General features: G+C 51.1%; 10 protein-coding genes across 10 annotated transcripts; 5 read left to right on the top strand and 5 right to left on the bottom strand.

Moving 5' to 3' along the window:
• Positions 1-60: 60 nt before the first annotated feature.
• Positions 61-502, top strand: ASPVEDRAFT_85213 (4F5 domain protein; the record flags this gene model as incomplete). Its single annotated transcript, XM_040817663.1, has 3 exons — positions 61-123; positions 192-276; positions 456-502. 3 exons carry the CDS (start codon positions 61-63, stop codon positions 500-502), a joined length of 195 nt encoding a protein of 64 aa, XP_040669546.1.
• Positions 503-945: 443 nt separating this feature from the next.
• On the bottom strand, positions 946-2,007 carry ASPVEDRAFT_134533 (uncharacterized protein; the record flags this gene model as incomplete). The annotated part of the gene is made up of 1 exon (XM_040807139.1): positions 946-2,007. One exon carries the CDS (start codon positions 2,005-2,007, stop codon positions 946-948), a length of 1,062 nt encoding a protein of 353 aa, XP_040669545.1.
• A 62-nt stretch (positions 2,008-2,069) lies between these two features.
• On the top strand, positions 2,070-3,211 carry ASPVEDRAFT_43289 (guided entry of tail-anchored proteins factor 1). Its single transcript, XM_040812784.1, has 3 exons — positions 2,070-2,442; positions 2,501-2,687; positions 2,762-3,211. Exons 1-3 carry the CDS (start codon positions 2,356-2,358, stop codon positions 3,082-3,084), a joined length of 597 nt encoding a protein of 198 aa, XP_040669544.1. The 5' UTR covers positions 2,070-2,355; the 3' UTR covers positions 3,085-3,211.
• A 778-nt stretch (positions 3,212-3,989) lies between these two features.
• On the top strand, positions 3,990-5,778 carry ASPVEDRAFT_43288 (uncharacterized protein). Its single transcript, XM_040812782.1, has 4 exons — positions 3,990-4,525; positions 4,593-5,401; positions 5,458-5,563; positions 5,607-5,778. The coding sequence occupies exons 1-4, from the start codon at positions 4,387-4,389 to the stop codon at positions 5,744-5,746; spliced, it is 1,194 nt and encodes a 397-aa protein (XP_040669543.1). The 5' UTR covers positions 3,990-4,386; the 3' UTR covers positions 5,747-5,778.
• ASPVEDRAFT_755817 (thiamine pyrophosphate-binding protein) lies at positions 5,687-7,860 on the bottom strand. Its single transcript, XM_040816306.1, has 4 exons — positions 7,531-7,860; positions 7,231-7,463; positions 6,957-7,153; positions 5,687-6,898 (listed from the first exon to the last, which is right to left on the bottom strand). The coding sequence occupies exons 1-4, from the start codon at positions 7,785-7,787 to the stop codon at positions 5,789-5,791; spliced, it is 1,797 nt and encodes a 598-aa protein (XP_040669542.1). The 5' UTR covers positions 7,788-7,860; the 3' UTR covers positions 5,687-5,788.
• Positions 7,861-7,889: 29 nt separating this feature from the next.
• ASPVEDRAFT_43284 (uncharacterized protein) lies at positions 7,890-9,609 on the bottom strand. The gene is made up of 2 exons (XM_040812781.1): positions 8,849-9,609; positions 7,890-8,799 (listed from the first exon to the last, which is right to left on the bottom strand). The coding sequence occupies exons 1-2, from the start codon at positions 9,514-9,516 to the stop codon at positions 8,103-8,105; spliced, it is 1,365 nt and encodes a 454-aa protein (XP_040669541.1). The 5' UTR covers positions 9,517-9,609; the 3' UTR covers positions 7,890-8,102.
• Positions 9,610-9,644: 35 nt separating this feature from the next.
• Positions 9,645-10,419, top strand: ASPVEDRAFT_73409 (uncharacterized protein; the record flags this gene model as incomplete). The annotated part of the gene is made up of 5 exons (XM_040816210.1): positions 9,645-9,673; positions 9,766-9,872; positions 9,926-10,102; positions 10,158-10,248; positions 10,310-10,419. The coding sequence occupies exons 2-5, from the start codon at positions 9,771-9,773 to the stop codon at positions 10,417-10,419; spliced, it is 480 nt and encodes a 159-aa protein (XP_040669540.1). The 5' UTR covers positions 9,645-9,673; positions 9,766-9,770.
• On the top strand, positions 10,207-11,373 carry ASPVEDRAFT_755899 (uncharacterized protein). Its single transcript, XM_040816307.1, has 3 exons — positions 10,207-10,248; positions 10,310-11,284; positions 11,344-11,373. Exon 2 carries the CDS (start codon positions 10,664-10,666, stop codon positions 11,204-11,206), a length of 543 nt encoding a protein of 180 aa, XP_040669539.1. The 5' UTR covers positions 10,207-10,248; positions 10,310-10,663; the 3' UTR covers positions 11,207-11,284; positions 11,344-11,373.
• A 2,588-nt stretch (positions 11,374-13,961) lies between these two features.
• On the bottom strand, positions 13,962-14,946 carry ASPVEDRAFT_755673 (uncharacterized protein). The gene has a single exon (XM_040816303.1). The coding sequence runs from the start codon at positions 14,807-14,809 to the stop codon at positions 14,300-14,302; it is 510 nt and encodes a 169-aa protein (XP_040669538.1). The 5' UTR covers positions 14,810-14,946; the 3' UTR covers positions 13,962-14,299.
• Positions 14,947-16,057: 1,111 nt separating this feature from the next.
• ASPVEDRAFT_85205 (putative sterol carrier protein) lies at positions 16,058-17,480 on the bottom strand (the record flags this gene model as incomplete). The annotated part of the gene is made up of 2 exons (XM_040817661.1): positions 16,058-16,940; positions 16,987-17,480. 2 exons carry the CDS (start codon positions 17,478-17,480, stop codon positions 16,058-16,060), a joined length of 1,377 nt encoding a protein of 458 aa, XP_040669537.1.
• Between the last annotated feature and the right edge of the window lie 470 nt (positions 17,481-17,950).

Here is a 17,950-nt window from a genome sequence, read left to right as displayed (position 1 = left end):
CATTTTCATCGCAGGATATCATAAAATCATATATATAAATCTGATTAAGACACAGCGAAAATGACTCGCGGCAACCAAAGAGATCGTGACCGTCAAAAGAACCTTGACAAACAGGCCAAGCTGGTGAGAAATTCCCTCGCTCACCCTTCAAGATAACGACATTCGTTAACCTCTCCTTGCCTCTGATATAGAAATCCGGTAACACATTGTCTGGAAACGCATTCGCTCGCAAGAAGGAAGACGACGCCGCTAAGATGCGCGAGAAGCAAGCAAAGGGTAAGAATTAGCTCGTCCTTTGTTGTCCCGCCCGTCCTCTCGACCCCTGGCGTCACAGAACAAAGAACCGACTGAACCAGACTGCTGGGTCACTTTCCTCTTGATTATTCGCTGCTGTTCCCACCACCAAGACAAGAGATGATGGTCTGTTGCTAACTCGGACGTTTTCTCACCAATAGCCGACGCGAAGAAAGCCGCTGAAGGCCTCGGTGGGAAGAAGAAATGACACCTGCCTTGTGCCTGAGACGACGTTGGATTCCTCCGATCGAACTTTTTGGATAGACGAGCCGATACTTTGACCCTCCCAGTCGTTCGTTTCGCGATGAGAGCGCGCCTGATTGTTATATTGGTGTTTTGGTATTTTTTGGATATTTGTTCTATCCTTCCTTGGGAAACGTATTCCAGAACATATATATGATTTGGGGATATATAAGAGATTAGGGCTTGTTGGGGGGTCATTTGTGATGGTCAAAGTATTCACAATTGGAGGTGATCTGGAGTCCAGGCTGAGGCATGTGCATTGCTTTGACGATAGCCACGCTTGATTTGTTAGCGAGGCGTTTAATGAAGATCCGAAGCGTTTGATTTAATTATAGCGGTCTTTCTCATTAGACTAGATATGGTATATATGCTGGATAGAGCAGGAGATTGGCTTAGGGTTTAACTTTGTCATGCAGGTGGTACATGTGTGATTTGTCGGCCTTGGGACCAGTGAATGCGTGCCCTATCAAGCCATGTCTTCCATGACGGGCCGGCCTTAACCTCGCCCTGCTGTGGACTCTCCGACAAGACACTCCAAGGATATACTGGTGAATCTCCCAGAGATTCAAGTAGGTTGAATTTCCTGTTAGCCAGGTCGATGAAAGTCCAAATGCTTTCACGTTCCCAGTCGGTATTCAGAGCATAACGAACTACGGCGGTGACAGTTTCAAGCCGCAGAGGGGCATCTGGAACAGCATCTAGCAGATAAAGCAGGAACATTAGGCCCGATATATCACCTGGATGCAAAGTGCACCAGCCTAATGTAGGTTTGACAATGGACTGTGCTAGTTGAACACTCCATGCTTCGCTATCCTCTCGACCTAACTCAGACAGTGTGCGGTACATTTGTCGAATGTAACTAAAGGCGTAGTAGTTTCGGGGATGCAGCTGCCCTGCTCTTAGGGCAACGGACAGTTCAATTTGAAGAATTTCTTGGACACCATGGAAGTCTGGCTCCCGCAATCGGATAAGCTGCGATTGAACCCATCGACGATGCTGCCAGAGTGTCGGCGATTTAGTATGGCGATGGAGCGAGGAGCAAAGGAACGTTGTCATTAAGGAGAGTTCAATATTCAAGGCATGGATAAGGGCCTCCTTATCCGAATTGAATAGGGAATTTATCCTTTTCTTTCTCCAGTTGCATGCCGTCAGATGTTCGCAATCGAAGAGGAGGATGATTTCGGAGGCAACTGCAACACTTTCATCACCGCCATGGACCTTGCTTCCTGATAGTGTATCGTCACCGGTATCATTATGATTCGTCTTCAAACTGTCGAAAAATACTTGTCGCGCAGTTACAAAGGCCTGTACTAGGTACTTCTTTTCGACTCCGACCGCGTTATCATCTTCAAGTATGGGACCAAACCCCGGCAGTAAGATCTCGAATTCAAGGACGCGGTCACCTCTGTTCGCAAATATGCGGGATAGATCTCGAAAAGCATTGGTCGGCGGCGGACATTTGGCTGTCATTGAGGAACCTGTTGCATGGCATGGTGGTGGTTGAGCTCCCCGCTGGTCTCGGCCGGAGATCAGAAACGCCGCCCGCCGAAGATCTGGCAGTTCGCTGCCAACCGCGACAACGTCATTTTGCGTGACCCAAGCTTCGTCGCCAGCTTTCAACTTCGCCCGGAGCAGTTGCTGCTTATTACCAGCATATTTGTGATCTTGTGCCGTTGCAAGTTATTGCAATAGCGTGGTATATACTGCGGTGCAACTGTGTGGCCGTGGGAACTTTGCTCTCCTTCGCTCTCGCTTCGTACCTCCACAAACACACCATCACTCGAATCCGACCAGCGACTGGATTGACGCCTCGCAACCATGATTCCCCTCATTTGGACAATATTGGTGCTCCATGTTGTCATCTTTCTGGTGAACACCATTGGCGCGACAACCATTGATAATTTGGTACGCCTGTTCCCCTCCCCTCAATGAGGCACGCACGCCCATCTAACAGTGGCCGCAGATATGGAACATCTACCTGAAACTCCCAACATCGCTGCACCAAACCGCCCAGGAACAAAGCAAATTGAAGCGCGAGGTACTCCAGCTCAAGCGGGAGATGAACAACACCAGCTCGCAGGATGAATTCGCAAAGTGGGCTAAACTGCGCCGACGACACGACAAGGCGCTGAGCGATTACGAGGCTCTGAGTATGTTTCTTCTACCTCCTCGATTCTACAAGTCTTGGATCCTAGACTTGTACTAACATGTTTTGGATGTGCAGACCAGGAACTGTCGTCGAAGAAATCCTCGTTCGAATGGTTTATCAAGACTGCCCGGTGGCTCAGCACGACGGGCGTCAAGATCTTCATCCAGTTCCGACACTCCAAGACCCCTGTTTTTGCTCTCCCGGGCGGCTGGCTTCCTTACCCTGTGGAATGGGTATTGTCGTTCCCGCGTGCTCCGCAAGGCTCGGTGAGCGTTCAGGTTTGGAACAGCGTGTGCGCGACGGCAGTTACGGTTATTGCTGAGATCATCACGGGGGCGGTGCTACAGGTCAAGGGGAAAGCACAGACTGTCCCTGCTACGGCTAAGAAGGCGCAATGATTCATGTTTCATTTTGGAGTTGGTATGATATTGAGGTAGTATAGAGAAAATGGGTTGAAGAATAATGACACAATGTAATGGTATATGTTCGTCAGATAAGAAACAATCGTTTATCGTCAACGACCCCGTACCGAAGTAGGAGTCTCTGTGCTTGACTCTATGATTGGTATATCATCATTTGAACCACAAGAGTGTTCGGAAGGTAGGGGGATATATATATATGTGCAAGGGTATGAGAGAATGAAGAAGGGGGAGTAAATCAAGAGTCCGGCCCCTTCGACAGAGCATCTGCAACAGCACCTCCAAGGACATCACAAAAGAGGTACATGCCACCGCTTTCAATAAGCTACAGACTCGTGAAAAGAAAAAGATGAACTCCTCGCCTCAAGAATGAGCCCCATTGAGTTACCCAGTTCCAACACAGAACCGAGCAATCGCATGACTATCCAAACACGACGAAAGGCAACCCAATAAACCCCTCTCCGACACCAGTCCACACCACCATTGTGTCCACCCCGGGGGGGCGTCGGGCATTGACTCGGCACCGGGAGGGAATAGGGCAGTAAGCCGCTATCAAATTGCTTTTATGGCGGCGCGTTTCCGCATTGCCTGACCGACTTTGTAAAAAAAGAAAAGGACAGGGTGTCCGGGGACTTTCTCCCAAAGCGGGCTCTTCTCGGATGAGAAGAGGAGAGAATTATGGAATTCTCTGTGTGTGAGCTTTGAATGCGATCCTTTGAGCGAGGAGTTGGGAAAGAAGAGGAAAAGAATTCAACGCTGGAAATTTCTTTGGCATTTGGTGGAGCTTGGGGTCATGTGATGCGTTAGCTCTTTTGGGTTAGGGCAGAGTTGGGTCCACCAGATAAACAAGGTCTCTTTCTACAATTACTGCACAACTGGAGGTCAAAGCTTTATGTATCTTGATTCAATAGTTCAATGGTCAATGTCGATCTTCCCTATACCCTTATATCTGATACTCACTGTCCAGCTGGCGAGGAAGTCGGATCCTGGAGTAGGAAGATCACCAGAGAGCAGTTCCGACTACCAAGTACAGGGGGGCTCATCCTTTCGCTACCGCAAGTAACATCCAAAAACATAATTAAAATAGGATAATTAAATCGTCCAGCTTGACTCGCAATCCCACCCTCAGCCGAGGGCCGGATCGACAAGCTGAGGAGAAAGTGAGGGGAAGGATTGGAGAAAGCTGGAGATAGCCGAGTATAAGCAACATCATCGAAACCCACAACTCAAAACTCAAAATAAACATAACTCCAACCAGAAACAGTGATAGATAGACACAACATGCGCGCCGCCCAGTTCTACGCTGCAGGAGACATCCGCATCGAAGACACCCCGGCTCCCGAACCAAGCGATGACAGAGTCCTGGTCGAGGTCGAGTGGTGCGGGATTTGCGGGAGTGACTTGAATGAGTTTATCTACGGTACTGCCCATATCTATTTAACACTTGTGCATAGTTTATGGAGGTTCTCGTGGTGTTAACATATCAGGCCCCTTCGCAATCCCCAACGCCAAAACAGGCCCGCACCCACTCACCAATGCGCTTCTGCCTGTGACGATGGGCCATGAGTTTACAGGCCGGATTGCGCATGTCCCTGACTCTGTCTCGGCGAATAAAGGTAAAGCTCTACGCAAAGGCCAACCCGTCATCGTCGACCCGCGCATCTACTGCTCTGCCTGCACACCCTGCAGTCAAGGCGCAGCGACAAACAACTGCGAGAAACTCGGGTTCATGGGCATTTCAGGCGGCGGCGGCGGTCTTTCAGAGCTTGTGTCTGTGAGAGCGGATCATATACATGTTCTCTCTAACACTGAGCCATCAGATGAGAATGGAAACCAGGATACTTCAGTAGATCTGGCCGCCGCCGCCCTGATCGAGCCGCTCACTGTTGCGTGGCATGCCCTCGAGCTTTTCCTCTCTATTGCCGCTGCGCAGTTCGCTCTACCGGACAAGAACAGCAGGGTTGAGTTAAAGGACGTGCCTGTCCTGGTTACAGGTGCTGGGCCGGTTGGTGTGGCCATGGTCTTTGTGCTTAGGGCTCGGGGCGCGACGCAGATCTTTGTGTCTGAGACGTCGCCAGCCCGGAGGGAGATGATCCGGGATACTGAGATTGTGAGTGGGATATTTGATCCGAGTGTTGATGATGTTCCGAAGAGGTGCAGGAGTGAAACTGCTGATGGGAAGGGGGTTGGCGTTGTCTTTGACTGTGCGGGTGCGCAGGCTGGGTTCCAGGCTGGTTGTGAGAGTTTGAGGTTTCGGGGGATTTATGTGAATCTGGCGGTACCCAAGGGGGCGCCGGTATGCTACCACTTCCTTTTATCTCTGCTGGGGAGTAGGTATGCTGACGCTGGCAGTTTACGCTTCCGCTGGGCCCGTTCCTGTGGAAGGACCTTATATACAAGTGTTCGTTGGCGTATGATGAACGGGACTTTAAGGAGACGGTGGATGCATTTGTGTCTGGTAAGCTTTCTCCTCGCATGATTGACCAGTCTAATAAGAACAGGACGCTTCAAAGGCGTGGAAAAGATGATAACCAAGCGTGTTATACTGGAGGATATAGTAGAGAAAGGGTTCAAAGAGCTGGTCAAGCCAAACGATCATGTCAAGATCCTTGCTACACCAAAGCACGCCAATATCAAATAATGCTGAATTATAGCTAGCAATACAACCTTCAACATACCTAAGCTAATCCTTATAATAAGCCCGCGGGATATTATCATAATAAGGCACAACAACCAAGTTCGGATCCTCCGTGCGTCCCACCATCATCTCCGTCACCGGATGAACCGGTTTACTATCCACAACCAACTCAACACAAGCAGGACCCTTCCCAGAAACAGCAACCTTCACAGCCCCCTCCACATCCTCAACCTTCACCACCTTCACGCCCCGATTCCCCAACCCCCTCGAAACAGCATCATACCCCGTAACAGCCGACAGCGCACTTATCGGCCTCGCCGGGTTCTCCTCCCCATAAACCAACTCCTGCCCATTCGAGCTCATACCCCAGCAGTAGTTATTGACCACAACAGTAAGCACGTCAAGCCCCAAACGCGCATAAGTATCCAGCTCCATAAAATGGAACCCAGCCGAGCCGTCGCCATGCAGGTTGATGACTTTCTTATCCGGTGCCGCAACCGCAGCGCCGAGGGCGTATCCGAAGCCGTTTCCGAGGAAGCCCAGCGCGCCGGTGGACTTCAGCACTGCAGAGGGCGAGGCGAGGTGGGATACGGCGCCGGCCCAGAGGGCGCATTCGCCGCCGTCCGTGACCAGGATGGGGGATTGGTCGCGCAGGGAGGCGAAGAAGGCCTTTAGCGCGTGGTAGGGGTGCATGCGGCCGGAGGGGTTCGCTGGGGCCTGGTTCTCGTAGGGCGATGGGAGGAATTGTAGGGATATTGCTGTATTCACCCAGTCCTTGTCGATGGGGGGTTGTGTCTCTGCGAGTTGGGCGTGGAGTGCGGCAACGAACTGGCCTACGTCTGAGATGACGCCCACGTCAACGGGGAGGGTGCGTCCGATTTCGCCGCCATCGAGGTCGACGTGGATGAGCTTGCATTTCTCGTGCGGGGGGATTATGGCGCCGCTGCGGCCTGCGAGGAACATTCCTGTTCGTGCGCCGAGGAGGAGGATGAGGTCTGGTTGGGGGTTGTTGAGGGCGGCGAGGAGGCCGAGCTTGTCGGCGCCGCCGCCGTAGAATTTGCATTCTGCTGCGAGAGTCGAGGAGCGGGTGCATTTTTGGGTGTCGAAGATGGGGATGTTGGTTTGGTTGGAGAGGTGGAGGAGTTGTGTTGTTGTCTGTATTGGCATTAGCCATTAGCCCTAATTGTAGCTGCTAGCTGGATGGTTGACGCACTTCATTCGACTGCCCTCCACTGCCGATAATCACAGCCGGCCGACTCGCAGATCGAAGTAAACTGACAGCCTCTTTAACGGCCTCAACATGAGGTCCTGGGGCATAAGAACGAGGAGACGAGATCGATCCCCACGAGATGAGTTTCTCATGGACGGGCGTGAACAGCACATCAATCGGGAAGTCAAGCAGAACAGGCCCTAGACTTATCAGCATCTCAATCCATTTTTAACCCCAAGAATAAAGTAAAATAAAACAACTGAGTTCTGAAACGCACCAGGAGCCCCGGCCAACGCAGTCCTCGCAGCCAACGAAACAATCCTCGGCGCATCCTCAGGATTCGTCACTCGGTGCGCAAACTTGGTCAGCGGCCTCGAAACAACAACCTGATCGAAAATCCCCTGGAGCGAGTTGTTCTCCGCGTCTCGCAGCGGCGGCGACGACGTTATGCATAGTACAGGCGAGCGGTCTGCCAGCGCTGTTGCAAGGCCGGGGATGCCATTGGAGAATCTACACTATTCAGCTCTCTCCTCTCTCCTACCAACACTTGACTTGTATGGAAGAGAAAGTAACACACCCACTGTTAGCCGTGACAAAACAAACACCAAGCTTCTGCGCGATCTTTGCGTAGCCCTCGGCTGCCTGCACAGCGGCGGTTTCATGGCGCGTATCAACCAGCCGGATCCCGATGGACTCGCAACCCATTAGAAAGGCATCGAGATGGCCGCCGTGCAGCCCGAAGGCAACTTCAGTGCCGATGTGTTTGAGGGCTTGGGCGAGGAGGTCGCCTCCGGTGAGCTCGCGCGTTGTGGGGTGGGAGAGAGGAAAGGCCATTTTACTTGGTTGAAAATAGGACTTGTTTGGATGTGAAGACTACTGAAGACTACAACGTCGAACCTATTTAGACTGCTACGGCTGATATACATGTAGTTGTTTGCGGGGATTACCGAGGAAGCAATGAGGGGTGCGGGGTTATAGACATCTCACTGAGTCGATGACTGTCTAAGAAAAGAAATACATCAAGCTAACCGAGTCATGCAGGCCTGTTCAACGACGTAGGTCAATAACATCTTAGCCATGACAAGGGAAATGCTGAAAACCGTAGACTCCGATCAATTAACCCTGAGCGATTTTAAATACAACTGTCATCTAGGCCTTGGCCTTGGTCTTCTTCGCCTTCTTGGGCTTGGCAGCCGGCGACGCAGCCTCCTTGGGCTTGGGCGACTCAGCAGGAGCCTCTACCTCTGCTGCCTTCTTCTTCTTGTCCTTCTTCGCCTTCTTGGGGGTATCATCCGTCTTCTCGGCCTTCTCAGGCTCGGCCGCTGCTTCGATGGCCTTAGCCTGCTCACCACCCTCAACGGCCTTGGCTTCCTCAGCCTCACCACCCTCAATAGCCTTCTGCACAGGGACATCATCCACGCTCTTCAACTCTGGGAGTTCAAAGTCATACCCAAGCTCCTTCATCTTCTCGGCCTTGGCAAGTCGTCGCTTCTGCTCCTGCTCGATGTTCTTCGTCCACTTGGCGCGGGTCTTGCCCTTGTTCAGGCGCTTCTGCTCGATTCGGTTCCACGGCGTGGTCTTGAAGCGGCGGTTCGCACCCTTCCAGAGCTCCGGGTGCACTTGCTCCGTCGGCACATACTTGCATTTCAGGATGTGGCCGTACATCAGGTAGTTATCCATGGTGGCGGCGACGATCTTGGCGACGGACTCGGATCCGAATTCGATAAAAGCGTAGTGCTTTGAGCGACCGGTGATACGGTTGCGCGACAAACGCAGGCGAGTGATCTCGCCGAATTGTGCAAAGTACGACCGCATTTGGTGCTCATAGAAACCGTGAGGAATACGTCTGTACGATGGTTAGAATTGCATAAAACGAACATAGAATGAGTACTAACCCGACGTAGACAACTCCAGGCTTTTCTGAAGTCTCGGACTTGTTCTGTTTTTGCAGTTTGAGGATCTTGCGCTTGGCCTTCTTCGAGTCGGGGATCCTGGGGACCGGAGCCTCGGGGTCGACGGCCTCGTCTCCAGACTCGTCTTCGTCACCGCTGCTCTCAAAGCCCCGAATCAGTGCAGTAGTCTGGTCATCGTCTTCATCTTCGCTCTCGGCGTTCAATGCAACTCCCTCGCCCTCGGAATCCTCAGAATCGCTAGGCACGATCTCAACCTTCTTCGCCGCCTTCTTACCAGCCTTGGTGGCCTTTTCCTTCACAGGAGCAGCTGTGCCATCTTCTTGCTTGGTCTTCTTTGCGCTGGGCTTGCTCTTAGTCTCCTTCTCAGCAGGTTTCTTCGCGGGAGCGCTCGCTTCAGCGTCGCTCTCTTCATCACTCATGTAATCAGCTGCGCGCTTGCGAGGCTTGACTGGCCTGGGTGCGTCGCCATTGGCCTTTGGCTTCGAAACTTTCTCCTCCTTAGCCACGCCATTGGCTTTGTTCTTCTTCAGAATAGACTTGGGCGCTTCCTGTGCGGGTTCAGCGGCTTTGGCCTCGACTTTCTTCGTCTTCTTCAAGGGCACATCGGCGGTCGCAACAGCGGCTGCAAACATCAGTAACTTGGACAACATGAAAGAAAAATCGCAATATACATACCCTTGCGCTTCTTGTCTTTCTTATCGGGGGCCATTGTCACACCAGTAGCAATTCGATGGTTTATGTTGATTCTGCACCGAGCGGGAACTTTTTTGCTGAAAATTATTTTTTGAGCTGCAGAATCGCCAGGCGGTGAGTCCCACTCCGCCTTCCCTTGCTTGGTCTTGCTCCACTCCTCACCTCATCAACAACGCGAACATCGGACCAACAACAGGTAACTGCAGATGTCATGGGGAAGAACAAGGGTGCTGCTAAGGCCCTAACTCAGGAAGAAATCTGGGACGACTCCGCTCTTGTCCAGAGCTGGGATGAAGCCGTCGAGGAATACAAAGTGAGTTGCTCCTGGCACGTGACTTGCCTACAATTTGACTGAGATTATTATAGCTCTATCATAGCATCCATGCCAAGGGTGAGAATGTCGAAGATGTCCTGAGAGAGGCCCAGGAAGCTGCAGAGGCCGAGGCGGCGCCCGCTTTGTCCTGGGCTCCGGTTGAGAAGGACGACGACATGGCTGACGTTGACGCCGCTGAGCCCACTGCAGTTGAGACTCATGCTCCGCAGGTATGCTCTTTGTCTTCTTGGCTCCGTTTGATGCACCAGTACTGACTCGATTTAGATGACAAATGGGCCTGCGCAGTCAAAACTAGAACCACCGGCGGGGACTGCTCCCCAAGCGCCTCCCATGCCGCTTCCCGGTTTCCCCCAAGGTAAGCTGAAATCCTGGTCACGGACCTGTTTGCGAAGATGATTTTTTGACAAGTTATTTAGGCCAGGATGAAGGGTTGAAAAACCTTATGATGGCCTGGTATTACGCTGGGTACTATACAGCTCTTTACGAGGAGCAGCAGCGGGCGAGCCAAAACAGCAAGAGCTCGTGAAACCAATAGCGGAAAGATCCCGTTAATTTGGATAAATCAATTGGAACAGTGTTTCTAAGACTCCGTATTCCGCTGCCGAAAGCGAGGGATCACAGGACTCGTTTGCTCGAGTCGGCGAGCATCGTTACCCAACAAACGACGGAACCGAGGGGCTAGCCGGACAAGCTGAAATACAGCGACATGTCAATTTCTTGGTTACTTTATTTGTCTCGGATCTGGATGGCTGGTTGAAGAGCATGGATAGATGGTACTAGCATTTGGGCGAATTCAGCGATTTGGGACGGATTTCGAGTCTCAGTGTTCCGTCACAGTCTATCGCGAGATGTGTATAATTCTTAAATCGAATCTGTATATTCCCGAGGTCACTCAGCATTACACCGAAATATGCAAGTTTCCAGTTTCCAGCCTGTTATGCGGATCCAAACGCAGTCACGCACGTCTGCCAGGCGAGTCCTTGCCAACTTGTCCCCGACCTCGTCGTTTTGTCTTCATTTTTCTCCCCTCATTGTCTATAAATCTCCCAACTTGGTTTCCATTCCATCCATATCTCAATCCTTTTCCCTATATATGTCCAACTCCCTCATATTCTATATATATCCCCGGCTTCTTGTTATATTTGGATTTATACCCTTCCTTGTATTCAGAATTGCTCACTCGCAATGGAATAACTGAAGCTTCTTTATACAAACCATCTTCAATCTCCGTGAGGTTCTCGCATCCACCAACTGGCAATCCATCTGCGACGACAGCAACAAAACATGGCCGTGCCAGACATAGCTCCGAGTAATCCAGGCCGTGGCTTACACAGGTAGCGTCTGGAGTTCCACAGCCTCAACATTTCCACGGTATATACGACGACGTATAGGTGAGATCCCACGTCTCCAAGCTTGGTCTGTCTCTAACGTACATTTGCAACGCATATAGTTCGTCGTTTAGTTGGTTTCAACCTGTTTGATCGAGATCTATTCATTGTATAGTTGCGACGAATCCCCTGCCCGTCATCATGGCTCTCAATTCCACGGTTTTCGGGTTTCTGCTAGCATCCTACTTGTTGCTGTAAGATGCCTGGTTTCTGCATTTTTCACTTTGCCCTTGAGCAAGTCAAGTGTTTTATAACTGCTGCCTTGCTGAACCATCGGTTGATGACACCCATCGCCAGTTGCTGCACTGCAGGTTTGAATACTGTAAGTGCTTTCTTTTATCATCGCGACTTTGGTGTTGACGCCTTGATCAGTGTTTGATCGATGTACCAAGTACGACAAACTATGATCTAGCATATCGAGCTGGAAGGTACTATGATGACTCAAGTATACGGCACATTTCACAATGAAAGTAGGTGAAATTGAAGCTTGCGCAAGTGCAGAATTCCACATGGTCCTGTGCGTCGAGGACACCATCACATTCGTACATAACATGCACAATACCGAAAGCCACCCACATTTGATTAAGCGGCACATCCAAAGCAAACAATTTCCTGGACGGACGGATAGGCATACGTCGGCTCACGCTAGTCTCTAGACGAGCCTTGATGAACGACGCAACAACCTCGCCGGGGAAATATATCAACGAGTCAACCGATATATATCTGTTAGTACCACCGACGCTATCCTGTTGACATTATGGCTAACCACCTGCTGCTACAAAAGATACCAAGCACACCATTTAACAACAAAACATGAATAAAATTAGGGAATGCTCGTCACTTTCATCATCATCCACTATCTATGACGGTGATTCTTCCTATACGGCTCAGGCCTGGCTGGGCTGTTTTCCGTTTCATCTCGATGCACCACACGAATTCTGTTCAGAAGACACCGGCCCCTGAACCTTCGGCATCTTCTCCTTTCATAGCCCTAAGAGAGATTCCTAATTGCAACCCTTCAACCTACAAATCGATATGGTTGAATCGTATCGAAGAACTCTCGCAACGGCCGCTAGGCTGTCCGTTTATGAGAACGGTGTAGATTTCTAGCCTTGGGAGGAGATTGCGCGGCAAGGCTCTTGAAAATGACTGTCTTAGGATATTAGGTGCTCTACGATAATCTTTGCGAGCCACCCGTGTGTGCAAAATGCTTTAATTCCCACCAACGCGGTTGAGATTGCGCCAAACATGAGACGAAGGTAGCGGGACAACAACATGGAGATTGAACTCCATGGCTCTTCCTATGTCACCATTCCAGGAAGTTTACTGTTGTCGGTCGCGACTTCAATTCCCAACGATGGATATATGTCTAGCCATACAAGCCTAGGTTTGAAGCTGTGTGGGTGTTGTGATTACCTGACCGGCTCTGAACCACTTCATGGAGGTATGGATAATCTTGCGGAGACGGTACTATACATGGTGTTCTGGCTTCTCGACAACCGTCCGATATCAATAATTCGGCGCCGACGGTGCGATGTCATTCATCAGTGGACACCTAGATAGGGTTTACCGATAGATTTATTCTCGACTGGTGCATCGGCGAGGCTCATCTGGCGAAGACCATCTCCAATAAGAGCTTTCAGGCTGCAGATGGGTGCGTGTTCTATATATCAAGCCATCAATATTCGCAGCGCTCCCATCTCTTACCACACCTTTTAGCCCTAAAAGTACGCCGGTTCATCACCCAATCCTACAGAACCCAAGTCAACGCCTCAGGGACATCGTCGACGATTACAGATACCAAGGGGCGAGCTATAGAAAGGGTTTTCTTGCTCTGGTGCAACGAGTCCGCTGAGCGAATCCCAGCCCTTCCGTCCTTTCTATTCCTTTAATATCACACCTGTGCTCAACTTCACCTCATTGGAGTCAGCGAGTTCCAATAATATTGAAGCCCAAGCCCGGGGTTTACCGGTAGCAGCCGATGACGAAAGTGGGGTCGGTTTTGTTAATAGTCAAAAGCAATGCTTCTTCCCATCTTCGCATTTTATGATGACTTGCTGTTGTCTAAAGGCTGGAACACCGAAGCATTCCCCGGCTTTGGCAGGCAGGGAATTGGCGAAATCCGTCTCCTAATACGCAGTCAGCAAACAGCCCAGCAATTGCGCGTAAAACATGAAGCAGGCTGTCGGGGCCGTGAAGTGGTTTACTGGACCCAGTGCAGTAACTCCAAGATTAGGGCTTCTAAGAGAGAGGTTGCCAAGCAGTCAGAGTTCACCACGCACTCGTGTTCCAGGATAGTCCCCGTGCGAGAGCAATGCTGCTCTATCATGGACACCTCTTGACCCTCGTACATTAGATACAGTCTCTGTGCTTTACGGAGGCAGTGCACTGAAAACATGATTCTTTGGTCATTACGTTACTTTCTGTGGCGGGCTTCTAGACCCTTCATTGACCCTCTTGAGGAAAGACAATTCAAATCACCTCTTTAAAGTTGAAACGGTTGATGTCTTATGAGGATTGTATCGGGATGTCTGTTGACATTGACGCTATCAAATGAAAGAATGATCCTTCACCTCCTCCAATGTCAAGGTGGTAGGGTGTTTGCATTACCGACGAAACATTCACCAGAGTCACACAAGGAAAGCTTGCTTATTGCAAGCTCAGGAATGAAGACATATAAATGGGCCTTGGCCGTGCAAAACTAGAAGACATACATTTGTTCTTTCAAGTTAGTCTATCTCTACCAACCTAGTTTGTAGCTCGATGGTGTGCATACAGATAAAGTGCGACGACTACTCATGCGCACCGGTTTTGCATTACTAGTAATAACATTCCATCGTTGATATCTAAGCTAGCGTTAAAAACTATCTAATCCGACACATAAAGAGTCCCAATATCATATCACATCCAGAAGCCCCACAACCAACACATGAGGCAGAAAGAAGGAAATAAGAAATCCACACCCAAACAATACCAGAAACCAAAATCAACCCGACCGAATTCAAGTACAGAGTTACCCTAGTTACCCAGCAGACCACTGATCAAGTTGGTAACGGCGGAAAGAGGGTTGGAGGCCGGCTTCTCACTGGGAGAAGGAGTAGGAGTAGTGGAAGTAGAAGAAGTAGGTGTAGGTGTAGCTGATGCGGTATTGTCAGAGATGCTCACGGAAGAGGTAGCAGCTGCCGAGACGTGGAAGTGTGATGTCTCGCTAGGCTTAATAACGGAAGAGGATACGGCGGCGTGCTGTTGAACCTGCATCGGCTTCTCGCCAGGGAAGTTCATGTTTGAGTTAGGGGTCATAGTCGGCGTCGGCTTAGGGCCGGAGGCTGAGCTGCTACTCTCTTGCGGGCCGATGTTCAACATATCCATGATGCCCTTCAAAAGTAATGTTAGTCTTTGCTTCTGGGCTTGAGTTGGGTTGGTAATTACCGCGACAGGGTTGGCAGGTTGACGCTTATCGTAGGTGGTTGTCGGAGCCGCGATGGCCAGGACAGCCAGGTTGATGGCAACGGCGGCAGTGAGCTTCATCGTGAAGGGTTGGCTGTTGGGTTGTTGGGTTGGATGTGGAAGTTGTAGAAGTTGGATGGAATGAGGGAGTTCGAAGCAGCATGGAACTGGTGATTTATACTTGCTGGACAGGCGAACAGACGCCGGGTAGCATCCGCATACTTTCGCAGCTCTGGATAAACATTCCTGACGCGTCGGAGGATATGCCACGCCAGGGCACGAAGCCACGAACAAGCCATCCCGAACACCGAGCGTCTTGTCCGGGGACTTGGTCCAGAAGTAATCCAGCGTCCAATGGTGTGCTCCAAGGTGCAAGGGACCAGGGGTCGTGGAGAACGGATGGCATTACGCCAACGCAAGGGATGCGAGCCTACGAAGCTTGGAGGGTTGGGATCAGTGCACAGACGTACGAGATTTGGAGAGGAAGGAAACATTCCACACGTTGATTACGCAACTACATACTCAAAAGCTGGTTGAGATAAGCAACAGGAATGTGCCTCCTTCTGATTGACACGAACCACGCCATTCGATATTGACAGCGGCCGCAACACGAGGGAGAGAAGAGAATATTTTCAGCTTCGGATCATTGTCGGCACGACTTTTGACCTCGAATATCATGGGATTGACGAACGAGACTTCGAAGATGCCATTCATAACTGCATGGGGCTGTGTTAGTATGATTTGTATACGCAGGGATGTTCAAACGGATGATCGTTGATAGCGCGATTGATCCAGAGCGCAAGGAGGGCAGGGACGCATTAATCCCTTTTTGTTCCTCCTGTCGATCTAGCGTTGAACAATTTCTGAAGTGCCAGCCCTCACTTAGGAAGGCTGCTGGCATGTTTATGACGATCAACCGAAAAGTTGCGCGAAATGCGTGTATGCTCAAAAGCGAACCCAAAAACCTCGTGCTGGTGGCAGGCAATGGGATTAGAATGAGCTGGTCACTCTCGGTCCCGTTCTATAATTTCTCAATGGAATGAACTGTCCATCAACAAGGGTATGTTGGAGACCTGGATATGTATGAAGAAAGAAAAAGAAGAGAGGAAGATTTTGTCGCGCGGAATTTGTTGAGGCGCGGGCTGAGTCATCATATGCCGGCGGCTTGTTTAGCCGAGCCGCCTTCAGCACCAGGCACGGACTCGTCTACATTTACAGGAGTAAACACACTCGGAACGCTCCTCAGTAGTCAGTACTCATATCATTTTGAAGTCTAACATTCTGATCGCTAGATTGTACAGTCATAAGGTATATACATCAACATGGAAATTAGAAACGAGCGATAACCCTCTCTTGCGCGTCAGCCAACGCCCACGAATCGGACGCGGTCTTGCTGAGAACCAGCTTGGCCTGTTCAGCCGTGAAGCCCTTGGCCTCAACGGCGGGGTTGTAGCCGAGACCAGTGATCCTTGCGACATCTGCTGATGGCACGGCCTGAGCAACCTTGCCATCCGCGCGCTTGTAGACGGTCACGACCACGGCACCACCCAGACCCAGGTTGTGCTGTAGGCAGGCATCGGTTCCCTTGACCAAGCGGTTGTTGGCCCAGCCACGCAGGTGCCAGACAAGTTCTGTGCATTGCGCCAGACCGGTTGCGCCGAGCGGGTGGCCCTTGGAAATAAGACCGCCTGATGGGTTGATAACCATCTTGCCGCCATAGGTGATGTCACCCTTGGCAACCATCTCATGCGCCTTGCCGGGCTCGCTGAGCTCAAGAGCATCAATTGTGATCATCTCGTTGGCCGAGAAGCAGTCGTGCAGCTCGCATACTTTGATGTCTTTAATGTTCACACCGGCTTCGGCAACAGCAGCGCGGCACGCACCACGGGACATGCCGAATCCCATAAGGTCAATGGAGCTCTGGTTGTACACACTGTTGTTATCCGAAGCAAGCTGTTGACCGGCAATGAGAATAGCCTGGTCCTTGAGGTGGGGTCGAGCATCCAAGAACTCCTGAGAGACAACAACGGCGGCGGCGGCACCGTCGGATGTAGGGCAGCACTGAAGCTTGGTGAGGGGCTCGTGGATCATCGGAGACTTCAGCACCTGCTCGAGAGTGTATTCATCCTGGAATTGGGAGTATGGGTTGCGCTTGGAGTGTTCGTGGTTGATGCGAGCGATTTCAGCGAAGTGTTCGGATTTGGCGCCGTACCTACTATAGTCAGTTTGGACCTTGAAGCGACAACCAAGAAACTTACTTCTCACTGTATTCCCGACCGGCGTTTCCGAACATCTGGGCGGCACCCGGGGCGTTGGTGACACCGCGAGTCTCAGCCATCATCATACCGAACAGGCCGGTGGGGTTGGCGCGGTCGTTGTAGACCGACTGCAGAGATCCGGGGCTCATCTTTTCGAAGCCAACGACGAGAACGCAGTCGGCCGCGCCGTGGGAGACGAGGGTGCGGCCCATCGCAAGACCAGTTGAGCCGGTCGAGCAGTTGTTGTTAACGTTGTAGATAGGAATCTGGGTCAGACCGAATTGGTAGAACACACGCTGTCCGCAAGTGCTGTCACCGTAGACGTAGCAAGCAACACCCTGGTCAACCTCGTCGTAGTTGATCTTAGCGTCCAACATGGCCTTGACACCGGCCTCGAATCCGAGCTCATTGTAATCAACCTTGCCTCGGGGCTTGATGAACTTGGTCATGCCAACGCCAAGGACGTAGGCGGGAGATGCTGCTTTCTTGCCCATTTTGAATGAAATGTGATGATGTACGAAGGATAGTTTCAAGCGCAATGAGTATCCAGTAAGAAAATCGGGTAAAGGTCAAGGACCAGCCTTTAAATGTGGTTCAGGAGAGCATGTGGATAGCAGCGGCCGTGGCTTTGTTGCGGAGAGGGCAAACTTGCGGGGATGCCGCGACCGAGGTCCCGAGGATATATGGAATACCGAAAGCGGTTTAGCGCCCCTCTCATATGACAAGGTGAGGAAATCAGTCTTCAGACTGCTTCAGTTTTTCACGTCTCGTCTGGATCGGGTTGGGCCCCGGAACGGCCATTGATCGGTAATCCGTGTCTGCGCAGGAGCCTGCACGTTCTCATCGCCATGTGAAGTCGTAAAGCCGCCACGGCTGGCACTGAAGTTGAGCCGGTAGACGGCCCGAGGATCAACGAGAGAGCATCACTGGCATGCTGCACGGATATCGGCACAGTTGACACTCA

Source organism: Aspergillus versicolor, assembly GCF_001890125.1.
Source record: "Aspergillus versicolor CBS 583.65 unplaced genomic scaffold ASPVEscaffold_6, whole genome shotgun sequence".
Taxonomy (NCBI): domain Eukaryota; kingdom Fungi; phylum Ascomycota; class Eurotiomycetes; order Eurotiales; family Aspergillaceae; genus Aspergillus; species Aspergillus versicolor.
Note: the sequence above shows the minus strand (reverse complement) of the source record. Positions and strands in the feature narration are given on the sequence as shown.

Coding starts and splice junctions, on each gene's coding strand:
- ASPVEDRAFT_43289 (XM_040812784.1), top strand. CDS start 2,356: ATGATTCCCCTCATTTGGACAATATTGGTGCTCCATGTTGTCATCTTT. Junction 2,443..2,500: donor CGACAACCATTGATAATTTG/GTACGCCTGTTC, acceptor CAGTGGCCGCAG/ATATGGAACATCTACCTGAA. Junction 2,688..2,761: donor GAGCGATTACGAGGCTCTGA/GTATGTTTCTTC, acceptor TTGGATGTGCAG/ACCAGGAACTGTCGTCGAAG.
- ASPVEDRAFT_43288 (XM_040812782.1), top strand. CDS start 4,387: ATGCGCGCCGCCCAGTTCTACGCTGCAGGAGACATCCGCATCGAAGAC. Junction 4,526..4,592: donor CTTGAATGAGTTTATCTACG/GTACTGCCCATA, acceptor TTAACATATCAG/GCCCCTTCGCAATCCCCAAC. Junction 5,564..5,606: donor GGTGGATGCATTTGTGTCTG/GTAAGCTTTCTC, acceptor TAATAAGAACAG/GACGCTTCAAAGGCGTGGAA.
- ASPVEDRAFT_755817 (XM_040816306.1), bottom strand. CDS start 7,787: ATGGCCTTTCCTCTCTCCCACCCCACAACGCGCGAGCTCACCGGAGGC. Junction 7,464..7,530: donor TTTGTCACGGCTAACAGTGG/GTGTGTTACTTT, acceptor TGAATAGTGTAG/ATTCTCCAATGGCATCCCCG. Junction 7,154..7,230: donor TGCGTTGGCCGGGGCTCCTG/GTGCGTTTCAGA, acceptor TGATAAGTCTAG/GGCCTGTTCTGCTTGACTTC.
- ASPVEDRAFT_43284 (XM_040812781.1), bottom strand. CDS start 9,516: ATGTTGTCCAAGTTACTGATGTTTGCAGCCGCTGTTGCGACCGCCGAT. Junction 8,800..8,848: donor CCTGGAGTTGTCTACGTCGG/GTTAGTACTCAT, acceptor ACCATCGTACAG/ACGTATTCCTCACGGTTTCT.
- ASPVEDRAFT_755899 (XM_040816307.1), top strand. CDS start 10,664: ATGGTACTAGCATTTGGGCGAATTCAGCGATTTGGGACGGATTTCGAG.
- ASPVEDRAFT_755673 (XM_040816303.1), bottom strand. CDS start 14,809: ATGAAGCTCACTGCCGCCGTTGCCATCAACCTGGCTGTCCTGGCCATC.